The sequence below is a fragment of the Lichenostomus cassidix genome, chromosome 3 (genome assembly GCF_008360975.1).
Source record: "Lichenostomus cassidix isolate B80296 chromosome 3, HeHo_3.0, whole genome shotgun sequence".
Taxonomy (NCBI): Eukaryota; Metazoa; Chordata; class Aves; order Passeriformes; family Meliphagidae; genus Lichenostomus; species Lichenostomus cassidix.
The window spans coordinates 42048989-42063331 of NC_139483.1; the positions used below are offsets into that span (position 1 = coordinate 42048989).

Below are 14343 nucleotides of genomic sequence, written 5' to 3' on the forward strand. Positions count from 1 at the left end.
ATAACTCTTTTTGTATTTACTTGATTAATAAACTGAAAGCATTAAGTACCTAAGAGGATTAAAAACAAAAATGGATCTCATACCAATTCTTTGCACAGCTTTCTGTCTATGTTCAAGTAATTTCTTTGTAATAAGTGGTACATAAGATACTTTAATATTACATTTTGTCAGGTGACAGCCCATTTCATAACAGGACTGAATTTTCAGAATTGATCACACAAAATAAAAGGAAGTGCTATGCACTGCTGTCTCTCAAAATGAGGAGTTGATGATTAAAGAATCACTTTGGTCAGCTGAATGGACAATCTGCATTTCCAATTTTTGGGAAATACCATAAGTAAGTTTGGGAAATACTGAAGTCAGGTCAAACACAGTCATACTCAATACTGCCTTGAACATACTGCCCCTCTGAGAGTGAATATTACGTATTAGATTAACCCAAACTCACTCTGAAGCTCAAACAGCAGAGAGAGAGCACGTCAGGAATTCTTTGATTCAGAATTCAGTGCTTCTGCTTTCCCTGTATTGTTTTACCAGAAAAACTGACAAACACAGAGAAAACAACAACACTTGGCAAAATTAATTTCTAATTAAAAGTCCTCCTCAAACACCAGTGTGAACAAAAGTAGTAAAATTAACATACAAAAACTAGCTTAACAATCCATCCAAAAAAAGCTAATTCTGTTCCTCTAACTACATATAGTTGTTTCATGCAATTGCTACAGGCACAAGGAAAGAAAGAAGAATTTTGGTAGATGCCACCAACATTAGATGCAATCACTACATTCAAAACTGAGTGAGCAATAAAAAATTAACTATAGCACCATCATAATTAACTGGTTCAATCATCAGATTGGACTTCAACAGATGGACACTGACGTTCATCTAGAAAGTAAAATCTTCAATTTAAATGAACATTCTTTTAAAAAACAGGATTTAAAAACCATCATAAGCCTGTCCTTCACAAAATGTTCAGAAACCATAAATTTAACTACTAGCTTTGAATGAAGCAGATTCAATTTTATTAAACCTAATAAAACTTGCCATTTTCTCTCAAAATTTAAGCCATATGAATATTTCATTGCCATGCATTTTACTAATTAGTCTCAATCACAATTTCAATTGTATGAATGCAGCAGTATTCTATTCTAGTAAGAATACAGCAAGTTAATCATAAAATGGTATTGTAAAAAATAACCATAAATTTTAGATGTAGGGACTTAAGAAATAACATGCTTTTGCCTCCTTATCTATGCACAATATTAATAAAGTGTTAATAAATGTATTTTCATTTGCCTACAACATTTGTACACATTTGAAATGCAAATACAGATTGTGAAAATCCCTTCTTACTGATGTTAAAACTTCATAATCTTTCTCTCACTCAGCCATTGAAAGACAATCTCCATAGACCAGTATTTATTGCCTTCAGCTGAAACTATTTTATGAAGACTTTGCTTGGAAAGGCAAACCTAATTTTGTCAGTGAAAATAGACAAGTTTCTCTAAAACCAAGAAAGTGAATGATCTGCATCACAGATCCACATTAATTAGCACTGTCTGCAAAATATTTAATATTTTTTTCTTCTATTTATCTAAGAAACACTCTTTAAAAAAAGCCATGTGCTACATACCCCTTGCTCATCCAGTTTAAGCAGCTGCTCAGGTACTTTGGGTGAGCTGGAAGCCTGTCTCAGGCACTGAATGCTCAGCTCTGGTATTACATACTCCAGCACCTCTTTGAGAGGCAGACCCCTTGCCGTGCCATGACGAGCAGTGGATGGTATAGCATCTTCTAAAATTGCTCCTCTAAGTGTAGTAAGCTGCAGTAAAGGTAGAACACACAAAACATTTTTAGCTCTAATACTCTATACTGTAAAGAAAAAGACTTTGGGTTTTAGCACAAGCATGGAAAAAAGAAATGGAATGAAAAAAAACTAATTTTTTTTTAACCAATAAAAACATTACCAAATAACTTTCAAACAGCACACAAGCTTTCACTGACTAAGTGACAAATAAATTTTTTGCTCAAAGAAATTCACAAACCATGTTAGCAATTCATTCCAATTACTAAGGAAATTTCCCTTTTTTGGGTGGGAAAATATTAAAGACAGTAAGAAAATGAAAAATGGTTAATTTTGCCATACTACCTTAGCAAACACAGTTATCAAATGTGAGACTGGACAGGTGAGATAAACTATAGCTAATCACACCTTCATTTAACCCATTCACCTATTTTTTAATCCATGCTGCTTTATCTTCATTGGATTTGACAAAAAGAGAATAACTTCTTAGAACTGAGTCACCTGGATCACCTCTCTACACATACATACATGGACACCCCTTTTTTGGCTATAAAAGAAAAACCTAGACTGAAAATATATATATATATCTATACCTACATCTGTTTTTACATGTCTTTGCAAAAGAACAAGAGCCCAGTGATATCAGGAGGTCTAGCTACCACTTCTCTATATCCTAATCAAAATAAAAAACAACAGTCCTAAGGATTATGAAATTGTTTGCTGCAATAATAATATTGTGTTTTTTCATACAAATCTAAGGTAGTTGCTGTGATAAAGAAATTAGGTAGCAAGAGATATTAAATTGCTTAAAATAGAAGTTATGGGACTTGTCCTTCCACAACAACCACAAGCAAATTCTTCTTTCAAGACCATGACTTTATGAATGTAATAATATTCCTTCTGCAAATCATGCATGTAGAAGTACATAGAAACATCTCACTAAAAAGGCTTCTAAGAAAGTATTTTGAAACAAAACTACAAAAATACAAATAAGTTATTATACTAGTTTTCATATTTTACTGCTCCTTTCCCCCTACATTTCTTAATCTTTTATTTCTATCATTAGAAACAGCAGCAGCCTGATCCACACTTATCTTTAACTGTGTTCTTAACATCTGTTCCCTTGCTTGCACCTTGCAGTTCTCTACAGCCTACTTACCTCCTTTTGGGTGTTCGCTCCAAAAGACAAAAATTTTATGCTGTACAGAAAAAAAAAAACTTTGTTCAGGAGCAACTATATTTACTAATGGTACAGGAAACATCCTTTCCCATTAACTTTTTTGAAAGATTTACTTTCAAAGGTATCAATGTACCCACAGACAAACAATTAGTATCCTAAGCTCTCAGTTATGTTTTCCATTCCTTTGCAGAATTACTGAACAAACATTACCTCACTTGTCCTGAAAACTATACGATAGTTGAACTGAGATCCTTCTTTCTCCTTAGCATCTTCAACCTTTTCCCTCCGGATGCTGACTGCTACAGGTCCAAGATTTTCATCTATTCCAAAGTAGTTCTGATGCTCTTTTGCAGAAGAATGAATGAAGAGATAAGAAAATAGTAAAGTATGAGTCTCCTAGAAAATGTTAATCAAATTTCAAAAAAAAAAATTCTGCAGCAAGAAAAAAAGATTATTTTTAGTTGAGCTATGAGATCTGTAAATACACTGGCTTGTGATCTCCTAAACTGTACAAGTACATAATGCTAGTTTTGACAAGGGGAATGGTCACTCACACCGCACAAATTACTGCAACTGCTGCTACTATGAAATCTTTTTTTCCTTTTTTTTACTATGAAATTAATCTTTTTGCTTGATGCTGTAGGAAGGTAGTATGAAGAAACTGTATCTACACATAATCTTGAATAAAAGTTAAGAGTCTTCAAACAAATAAGGTTTATTCTTATTTACAACTTTACATTCAAAGCAGCAACTCGGCCTCAACAAGGGAAAACTGAGGCTAGTAACTCTTCAGTGTTTGATGAATAGTGAAATTAATCTTTTAACCAGCTGGTCCAGTCTGGAAGAGTAAAGCACTATCAGCTAGACAGAAAGATCACATTAGAGACCATTCAAGGAGACCAGACACACTCAAATCCATGTGACCAAACAGGACCCACGTTGAGGCTCCTCTTTACCACCTTTGAAAAGTCACAGTGAGCAGTTACAGACACCTTTAAAAAAAGGCAAGAGGGTCTGGGAAGCCACAGAACAGTCAACACAAATCTTAGTTCCCAGGGAGATTAAGGAACAAATTCTCATGGAAGACATTTCCAGGCACATGGAGGACAAAAAGATGCTTGGAAACAGCCTGCATAGATTTAAAAAATGCAAATCATGCATGACCAATCCAGTTGTTTTCTACAGTGATGTGACTGGCTTAATGGATGAGGAAGGAGCAATGAATGTCACCTACTTGGTACTTTAGCAATGCTTTTCACGGTCTCCCACAGTACATCTGTGTAGCTAAACTGAAAAGACATGGTTTGGACATGCAAATTACAAGGTGGATGGAAACTGGCTGGACAGCTGGCCCCAAAGGACTGTGATCAGTAATGCAAATTGCAGTTAGCAGCCAGTTACTAAAGGTTTATCAAAATTTGATAGTGGAGCTGTTATTCTTTTAATAGGGATTTTTGCATTATCTAAATTATGGAATGGAGTGCATCCTCAACAAGTTTATGTCCAAGCTCTAAGAGAAGAGTTCATGTGATGGAGGTCAGGATTGAAGATGGGTGCAACAGATGAAGGGGAATAACCAGCAGGCTTTTAACAAATCAGGACTATGTGCACAGGGCAGATATGGAAATGCATAATCCTTGCAGTTTTAACAAAAACAGCCAAAGGCAGAGCCACACAGGTAGAGTCCTACAGCTGCAGGGTGTCTGTGCTTCACTTCCCACTCTTCCCTTCTCCTGGAAGCAGCTACTGCTGAGCTGTGACAGCTGAGCTGCGTGTGAAGCAACTCCTAAATCACTGAAGTTTTCAACCTGAGACTTTAAAACAAACTCTGATTTTGACAATCCAAGTAAATGGACTGAAAAAGCCTTATGAAGACCAACACAGACCTGCACGTAGAATAGAGCAAGCTCATACAACAGCACAGGATGGGAACCAACTGCCTCAGGAGCTGCTCTATGGAAAAGGACTGGGAACCCTGTGAGCTCAGGCTGCTCAGCAGCCAGCAGGACCTCCCAGCAGAGACAGAGGGCAACCACACTGTGGGCAGGAGCATTCCAGCAGCTCAGGAGAACATTATGCCTTTCTCTTTGGCACTCTTGAGGCCACCTAAGGAGCAGGGTGCAGTTTTGGACAGTGTGAGACAAGGTCAGCAGACAGCTAAGAAGACACTTAGAGGGCTGGAGGATGTAACAAATGAGGAATGGTTAAAAGAGATGGGCTTGTGCAGCTGGAGAAGAGCAGATTAAGGGGGGAAATAACTGCAGGATCTCACAAGCTGGTGGGAGGTTATGGATAAAGGAGAAACAGACTCCTCTTGAAGGTCCCAAGTGAAAGCACAAGATGCAACCATGACAACATGCAGCCTCGTAGTGAGGGGAATCCAGCACAAACAGGTTGCCAGGAGAGTGTGAAATCCCCATCCCTAGGGATAATAAAAAGCTAAAGGGAAATCAATTTTGAGCAACCTATTCAGAACCCACATTTAAAGGGAGCTTTAAAGAGGGAATTAGACTGGATGGCCTCATGAAATGTCTTCCAATACAATTTTTGCTACAACCTCCTATTTTAAATAACAATTAATTGACTAATTTCTCCTTAAATATTTCTGGATTAAAGAAAAAAAAACATTTTTCTAGAATTTTTGAGCCAGTTTTATACTTCTTTTTTATAATGTATTTATAGAAATGTGTAAAGAAGTTTTTTGCAAAATGTCTTTCACTTAGAAGTTATCCATACTCTCAGAATTAATACAAAAGAATGAAGTCATCTCTACATAAATGTCAGTCTTATTTCTCAAATCAAATTTAAATTAGGTTTCCAGTAGTCTTTCAAAAATCTATCTATGAAGTATGTAGGTGGCTACAATCCATCTCCCAGTAGAAGGAAAACGAGCAGCAGCGAACTGCAACTTATTTTGGAAGGAACACCAGGAATCAAAGGGGAACAGACAATAAATTATTTGCTCATGCTCACCAACTACATCCTTTCTCAGTCTGAGCATTCTACCTGCATGGATAAATAATGTACTTTATGGATTTCTCACTGTTAAATTAAAACCTTGAGTCTACATGGACAGTTTTACCAAATGGAGCAGGACTTTAAAGAGAGGACAGAGAGAGGGAGAGAGAGAGAGAAAATTTCAGAGGTCATACACTTCCGATAATATAAAAACTTCTCACAGCTGCATAATTCAGGCTTTGACATAAGGTAAACTCCTCTGTTAGAAGTCTAGAGCTTTCCATTTTGATGGAAGATCTAGAAAAGTAACACAGTTACTAGATTCCTTGGCTGCAGTATTACTGAGCAGAAAAATGCAAGCTTGGCAGGTGCCTACTAATTTCTTGTACAACATGAAAGACACAAAACCAAAGACACTATTTACATGCATTTAAAAAAAACAAAAACAGTTTCAGAAATGGAAAATAAGGCAGCTGAAGTGAATCAAAAAATAGCATGGCTACTGATATTCTGGGATTTGGGGAGAACATTTTTAATTCAAGGCATCTTTTTTTTTAATTTCAAAAAGTACAAACTCATTAAGCTCATTTAAATGTATTTATGTAGGTTTAAAAGAACCAGCTGGGTAGAAAAGAAGAAAATAAGTGCTATTTTCTAGCTGAAATCTATAGAGATGCTAAAATATTTGCCATTTTTAACTTTCTCATTTTGAGGAATAATCATAAATATTTCTTCTAACACAAAGGTCTTACTTGTACAAGACTGAGTTAATACCAATAGCTTGCTAAGCCTGTACATTTCTTCTAGGACACTTTTTCAATCCCATATCAGCAGAAAGACACAGAAACATTAAATGGTTGCAAGCATCCCTCAAATGTAAAGCATGGTAATAATAAACAAGTCTTGAGGTATTATGAGGATAATTGCACAAGGGGAAAAGGACAAATCAGTGATAATCAAAACCATGAGATAAAAGAATATATTTGAGCTTTTACAAATCCCAACTGAAAACTGAGAAGATATATTCAATAAACATATTTTATATCAGTTGCCTTGGATTTGATTTTAACAATAGTTACAAAGCTTATAAATATGCAATATAAAACTACAACTCATTTCAGAAAACACTGAATCCCAAATCTCATATTTCTTGAAAGGGAATGGAATAATTAGTGCTGCACATGCCAGGGTGTTTCTTCCATGCATCTTAAAAGAGAAATAAAACTTGTATGCTGACAAGTGCCAATTATAAAACTGTGAACAAAATCAAATATTCAGAAAGCTATTTCTTTTTTATACATATTTTCTTAAAGGCAAAGAAAATCAGTGGCATTATGTGCAAGTAACTATTGTAGGCTAAATTTTTATTTCATCCTTCCACCATTATTTTGCTAAAATTAAACTGTGCAATTAAATCTACAAATCAATTAGCAATCAGCTAGGAGAGCTCACTGTCATGGAAGAGCAGCAAGTAGACCCATATGCACATAAATGTCCATTTTTCTTATATGGAAAAACAGGCCAGCAGCAAGACATCTTGGTGCCCAACAAAAATGTCTGGATTATTTCCTCTAAGCACAATAAGCTTTGCTTAGGTGAAAACTGCGTTCAATTTGAATTAATGTGGAGATTCCTTACGTACTTGATCCCTCAAGGCAGAAGGTATTAAAAATTAAGTTTTTAGTTTCATCAGTGTGTTTGCCCTGACTTGCAGTATCATAAAAGCCATTAAATACAGATTTCTGTCATGTAGCTTCTGTCACAGCTCTATAAAAAGATAATGCACAGCAGGCCATGGCTTACACATCATTGTAAAGGTGAGAAGGCAACAGTTTATTACCGGATATTAAATACATCACATCATATTTAGTTTTGAACAACTCTACCTAGAGAACATATAGTAACAACTCAAGTTTCCTAGTATTACACCATGTGATATAAAACCTCTGAGAAACTCTGAAACTATTTCACAACAGAAGTTAATTAAAACGAATTACATCCACATCAATTTTACAGAAAGGTCATTAGATTTGTTTATATTATATTATTTAAAGTGGCCTTGAGTATGATCTGCATTTTCTTTTCATAATTTCTCTGACGAGATTTTTCTTCACAGAAGTGTTCTGCACTTCAGCATTTGTAATTCATCCAAGATAAAAGCACTTCACAAACAAGTCCTCTTTCATTTGGCTTAATTCTTGTCTTCCCCCACCATCCCCTGCCCCTCCTGCCACCACCTTTGTCCATTGACAGTCTTCATTTCATTCTCGTGTATGCCAGTCTTGCATTCTCTCTGCCCCTCAAAAAATATGCCACCCTTTTGTTACAAGTTTCCCTTCATTCTCTTGCACTCTGACTCCCTCACCACTTTTTACATATTTTACAACCAGTCTAGCTTGAAATACATTCTGAACCTGTGAATCCACTGCCCATTCCTTGCTTAGCTGTGGATCTTTTTCTTTCTCTTCCATCTCTGATCCAGATTCTTCTCTTCCTTGCCTTTTAAATACAGGGTTTTTTACAGCAAATATGTTCTCAGTGTCTATTCTGTTGTGACCAGCACAATACTGGATCCTCTTTTGAGTCCCTTTTAAAGGGTTACAGGAGAGAGGAATAACAGTACAGTGCTTATTTCCTGATATTCAAATATAGTTAGAAAGCAGAGGAAGTATGATTTCAAGAAGAACAAGAAGAATCGGGCTGTAACAGTTTTTTCAAAACAGAAACAGACTTTTTTTTTCTTTTGGAAAAAACAAAAAGATCTAGCTGTAATTCATATTACAGAAAGGACAGAGACAGGTATTTTGGGGTTCTCCCAGGGATTTCATACACATTGCACAAGCCAGCACTGAATACAGGCTGTCAAAGTTGATCACAAAGTGGAAACACTTTATCTGAATAACGATTCAAGCCAAGATAATTACACTGCAGACAGGAGTATCCTGGCATTTTTGGAGAGCAAACACACCCTAAAAGAAAGGGTTGTAAGACTTGGAGAAAGGCGTAAAACATCGTTCTTTAAGTTGGAAAACTAAATAATGTCAGGAGCTCTCTATTTAAGGAGTATGTGTGTGTGCATACAGTATGAAAGGCCCCAAGACACACACGAACGTAGTAAAATCTAAAAGAGAGTCAGAAGCCTCAATAATATAACTTTCTCCTTTGGAGTCACCTTTTAGGAAATAATGATTTCTACGCTGGGTATGAGTATTTTGAATGCATTTACTGGATATATGTGACACCTTTTCCTCCTGCTGATCAAGAAAGTTTTGGTTGGAGAAGTTAGCTTATGTGTAATTTTACATGACCTTTCATTAAATCACTTAATGAACTCACACAGGTATTGCATAACTATACATAACCCACTGCTTGCTGACTATCCCCCTGAGAGAGCAAGAATAACAGGCTTATTTCAATAAAGAATTTCAGGATCCTCTGGAACACCTACATCTCCCTCTAGAGAAGAAGGAAACAAAAAAGAATCTTTACTAAACTACTTAAATCTAGTGCATGGATATGTCGGAACAGTTGCATTAGAAAAATTTACCTTTTCCATAGAAGAACTTGCGGTAATAATATGCTCCAAGATCAATGTGTTCTATGATGTAACGCTTCACTTTCTCTCGGTGAATGGACTGGTTTTCTCTCGGTACTTCCAGTACTGAAACACCAGCATTTGTGCAATGGGAACTCAGAGAGGACTCAAAAGAACAACTTTCACCTGAAGAAAATGATGCTGAATTCGCCCTAGAAAGTGCAATCCGTCTATCTCCTTCCCCACCAGTTTCATTCCTGAAGTAAGGGCAACTCAGTACTAAATCATTGCTTTTCCCATCACCCTCATCAGCATCTAAATTCTCTTTTGAATTGAGGTCCTCTTTGCTTCCCAAAGGAGATTCACAGTTTCCAGTCTGGCCTGCTGGCATCTGAGTTTGTGATGCAGCTGAAGCCCCAGTGGTTATATTTTTTCTTTTTCCTACATTTACTCTGGTAGCCATTGCTTCATTTATGTTAAACAAAATGCTCTGAACATCATAATGTGCAAAACATTTCTGACAGTTCCAAGAACGAACATTTCTGTCAAGTCTGTCATCCAGCTCTGTTGAAAACTTAAAAGTTTCATGCTCACTTTTAACTGTTCGCAATTTTCTAAACAGAGATGTTTCTACTGATTCTGATTTAAGTCTCCTCTTGAAAGATTTCTCCCTGTCTCGGCCAAGAAGTAGGGCACTATCCATATAATCCAACCCAGAAATCCTGACAAATTCTCCCCTAGAAATCTGTGCCGCAGCATGTAGACTCGGAGAAACCGTAGGATCACAGTGGAAAAACTCAGGAAATCCAAAAGGAGCAAGGCTTTTATGTTCAAAATTTTCCACTCTGTATCCTCTTAGCATTGCAAAAAAATTTTCTCCAGACAAGCCTTGTCTATCAATTGAAGAAGTACTGCCATATTCTCTGTGGAGAGCTGCTCCAGTATTTGGGTTAACAGCATTTTGGTCTAACACATCCTCAGCATCAATATCACTTATTGTCACATCACTGTTGCTTCTTTGCCTTATGGGATGAAGTCCCCTTTGAGGTGAATGAACAAAAAGGTCTCCAATTGAATATTTTCCCTCCGTAAATTCCAGTTCTAGCTCTTCTTGCTGTTCATCACTTTGGTCGTTTTGTCCATTTGGAAGTACTGAGCCAACTCCTTCATAACTGGCTGCAGGTCTGTTTTCCCAAGCAGCTTTACTCAGTTCCTTAGAGCAATCCTTTTTAGGAGGCCATTCAGATACCCTCGCTCGAACACCCATTTTAGGCACGGCTGGTGTACCATTTGTTTGATTATTTTCAGCTTTGCTAGAGGCATTTGAAGAAACAGGAGGACCCATGCTACCGTTCAAGGCTTTAAGTTTTCTAGCAAAATAATCATCAGATTGCATGCTTCTTGAAGACTCCCTGAACTTAGAGGTTCTGCTAACCTTGTGCTTATCTTCTTGCAAAGACCTTTGATCACTCATGTCCAGTGAGGGGGAGTGTAACCACTGCTATTGCATAAATTTACTGTTACATTTGTTATTACATTGTCTTTTATGGGCCAATAAACTGCAATATAAAAGTACAGTCACAGTCTTCCCACAGGTGCAGGCAGAGAACTCAGTGTACCATTTTTGCACAGCTTCTGTCAGGAGAGCAATCTCAGAATACTTCCTTCAGTTCAGATGCATTCAGCTCAGTGTTAATCCAGAAAAGTTTCTTAAATCTGTTCATTAAAAAAAAAAAAAAAGAGAGAAAGCATATTAAAATGTTTATAGTCAATAACAGTAAGTTTCCACTGTTGCTTGTATATACATAACACCCCATGAAACTGGATGGATCTAAAGTGACTTGCTTTGCACCATTCTCTATCCTTGGACTCCTTAAAACCCAGCAAATGCAGTAATTCCAGTTTTTCATGCAATAGCTCAGGATGTGATCAGCTTGAACCTGCCTCTCTCATGCGATCCCCAGTACATGCACACTGAGTAGCAGACCAGGTGCTGCCAGGCAGAACAGCCACAGACAATTCTCTCTGCATTCCCTGCAATGCTGACAGTAACTTAGCTGCCTATTCTCTGTCTAATCACTGGGGTTTGTTTACACAACATCTAAGACACTTTTTTGCAAGCTTTCTGGGAAATGGTTAATGCACACAGGAGGGTTGGTAGAAAACGTAAGCAAAATATATGGAGCAGATAGGACCTTATACAGAAGTGTTTTACCCCATTTAAAAGAACATTTTAAAGGTAAGTAATTGTTCCACTATGATTAATTCAGTGAATTATTGTATTTAATTTCCTTCCTCCTCTCTCTTCCCAAAGGGAGGTTTACTTACATTCCTTTCTTTGGAGTGCAAGGTACTATTTAGCTGTGTAAAACAGTTACAGTTGTCTCTGTTATTTTATATTATATTCCTCTGGTTGGAAACCCAGACTGTTAACGCAGCTATTGTGCTAAAGAACATGTCTGTTTTCTTCTGTAAATAAGAAAAGACAGTAGCCCTACTGATAAGTCTCAATTTGATTACAAAATTGGAACTGTTAAGATATAAAAATATTCTTCAACAGTCTTAAGAATGACCATGAGTCATGCTTTGAAGATTCATTTGCAGGCATCCATTAATCCATTGCATAAAAGCAGACTAAAACAAGACACAAGACTTCCTCAGATTTTATTCCTCGAACAAAAATGCCAACATAATGATCTTTTGAGATGCTGCAAATAAGGATAACGTGTATTTACCAGAGAATAAAAGCAGACAGGTTAAATTAGCCTGAAATATGAATCCTCCCTTGATTTCAATGAAGATATGAGGTAGTAAGGAGAGTTAATGAGTGTTTTTTTTTCCTATATTTAATGTGACAAAAGCTCCTTGAAGGACAGGGAAGAAGGATGAGATGAGGGCCGAAGGAACAATATAAATTAAAACGTGACACCTCAATTTTTTTCTGCTCATCAGAAATCAACAAAAATTGTGTTTGATATAGCAAACTTTAGAAGTCATATGCAATAATGAGTTAACAAACAAAAGTTAGATTTAAGGACTCTCATAGTGGCTATGGTTTTTATATGACTGGTAGGAGAAATTGCTGACAATAACAATGTATCACTGCAGCTTACTTTCACTACATATGAATTCCCTGATGGCTAGCAAAGACAATTAAAGTTTCGGGTTCCTTACAGGAGTCCAAAAGATTATGTAAACAACTGACATGTTCAGAGAAACAGCATTTGAAAAGTGGCAAGTAGAATTTTTAAACGCTGACTTATGAAAATATTACACAAAAAGAAAAATATTGGTCAAAGAATCATAGAATGGTTTGGGTTGCAGGGGGACTTAAAGATCATCTTGTTCCAACTCCCCTGGCAAGGACAAGAGCACCTTCCACTAGACCAGGTTGCTCAGAGCCACATCCAACCTGGCCTTGAACACTTCCAGGGATGGGGCATCCACAGCTTCCCTGGGCAACCTGTGCCAGAGTCTCACCATCCTCACAGCGAAGAATTTCTTCCTAATATCTAATCTCTTTCAGTTTAAAAGAGTTAATCCTCATCCAGTCACTACATGCCCTGTAAAATGTCCCTCTCCATCTCTCTTGGAAGCCCCTTTTAAGTACTGGAAAGGCAGAACTAGATTTCCTTGGAACCTTCCCTTCTCCAGGCTGAACAACCCCAACTCTCTCAGCCTTTCCTCACAGTAGATGTTCCACTCCTTTGATCATCTTCATGGCCTCCTCTGGACTTGCTCCAACAGTTCCACGTCCCTCCCATGTTGGGACCCCAGCACTGGATGCAGCACTGCAGGTGGGATCTCACCAGAGCAGAGCAGAGGGGCAGAATCACCTCCCTCACCCTGCTGCCCACACTGCTTTGGATGCTGCTCAGGATGTATTTGGCTTTCTAAGCTTAAGCACACATTGCTGGCTCATGTCCAGCTTTTCATTCACCAATAACCCAAAGACTCTCTTTGCAGGACTGCTCTCAGATGTGTCAATATGCTCAACGTTTTTGGAGCACAAGTAATATTGCAAAGTTTCACAAGAAAGTTCTGTGTGAATTAACATGAACAGCTGACAGCTTTTTAATAATCTCTTAGACTGTTCTTTACACAATCACAGAAGTGGAAGAAACCTTTGCTAAATAAAAACTCTGAAGGAAAACTAAAGCACTCCTGAATCCTCTTTTCTGTTTCTGCCAGAACACAGAAGAGTGAGAACACAGTAAATTTAATTCCACATACTGGGAAAGATATTTAACTTCTTATTAAAGGTTAATTTAATTTTCTTTGAAATTATGGTGAATTACATCTTCTAGCCTTCCTGCCCTTTTCTACATAAAAACCATTCTTAGAAGTCATTAGTTTATGCATTTTTAAATAAAAATTAGTATTTTAAAAATAGAAAAAAAAATAAGGTAAGAAAAGGCTATCCTGCAAAAATTCGATTTTTTCTTCTCTTGTGTTAGCCCTTTTTCTATCATAAGCATTTGTGCAAAAGCAGTGAATTGGACCAGGAACAAAATGAAAGTTGAAATGAAACTGGAGATGAGGTGGTGGGAGCCAGAAGAAAAGAGCAACTACCACCCCACTTATTTTCAATTCAAATCCACAATGTGATTTGCTGTTTGGCCTCACAAACATCTGTATTTGTGGACAGCAGGAGAGAGCCAGAAGGCCATGGAAAACAAGGCTTTTTTTTCTCTGGTGGTGGAGGTAGCTTAAATACTTTATCAAGTATGGCCTGAGTATTTTAACAGAGGTACATTGCAAAAGTCAATACTTAAATAGAGAATTCATGCTCTTTATAGTGTAAAGATGGTGTGACAGAAGACTAAAGAAATGCCTGTTTGGAAATGCAGATTGATATTTTATTGG

The 14343-nt window shown here is 37.1% G+C and overlaps 1 protein-coding gene across 5 annotated transcripts in view; it reads right to left on the reverse strand.

Moving 5' to 3' along the window:
* Positions 1-14343, reverse strand: part of SIPA1L2 (signal induced proliferation associated 1 like 2) — a 144435-nt gene that overhangs the window by 79806 nt on the left and 50286 nt on the right. For all 5 annotated transcript variants that reach the window (XR_014850834.1, XM_085055481.1, XM_085055479.1 and 2 more), the window contains exons 3-5: positions 9490-11193; positions 3195-3328; positions 1634-1822 (exon numbers count right to left, since the gene is read on the reverse strand). Coding sequence is in view for 4 of the 5 variants with exons in the window: in XM_085055481.1 (XP_084911607.1) it covers positions 1634-1822; positions 3195-3328; positions 9490-10951 (1785 nt within the window). In the remaining variant the exon portion in view is untranslated. The remainder of the gene's footprint in view (positions 1-1633; positions 1823-3194; positions 3329-9489; positions 11194-14343) is intronic.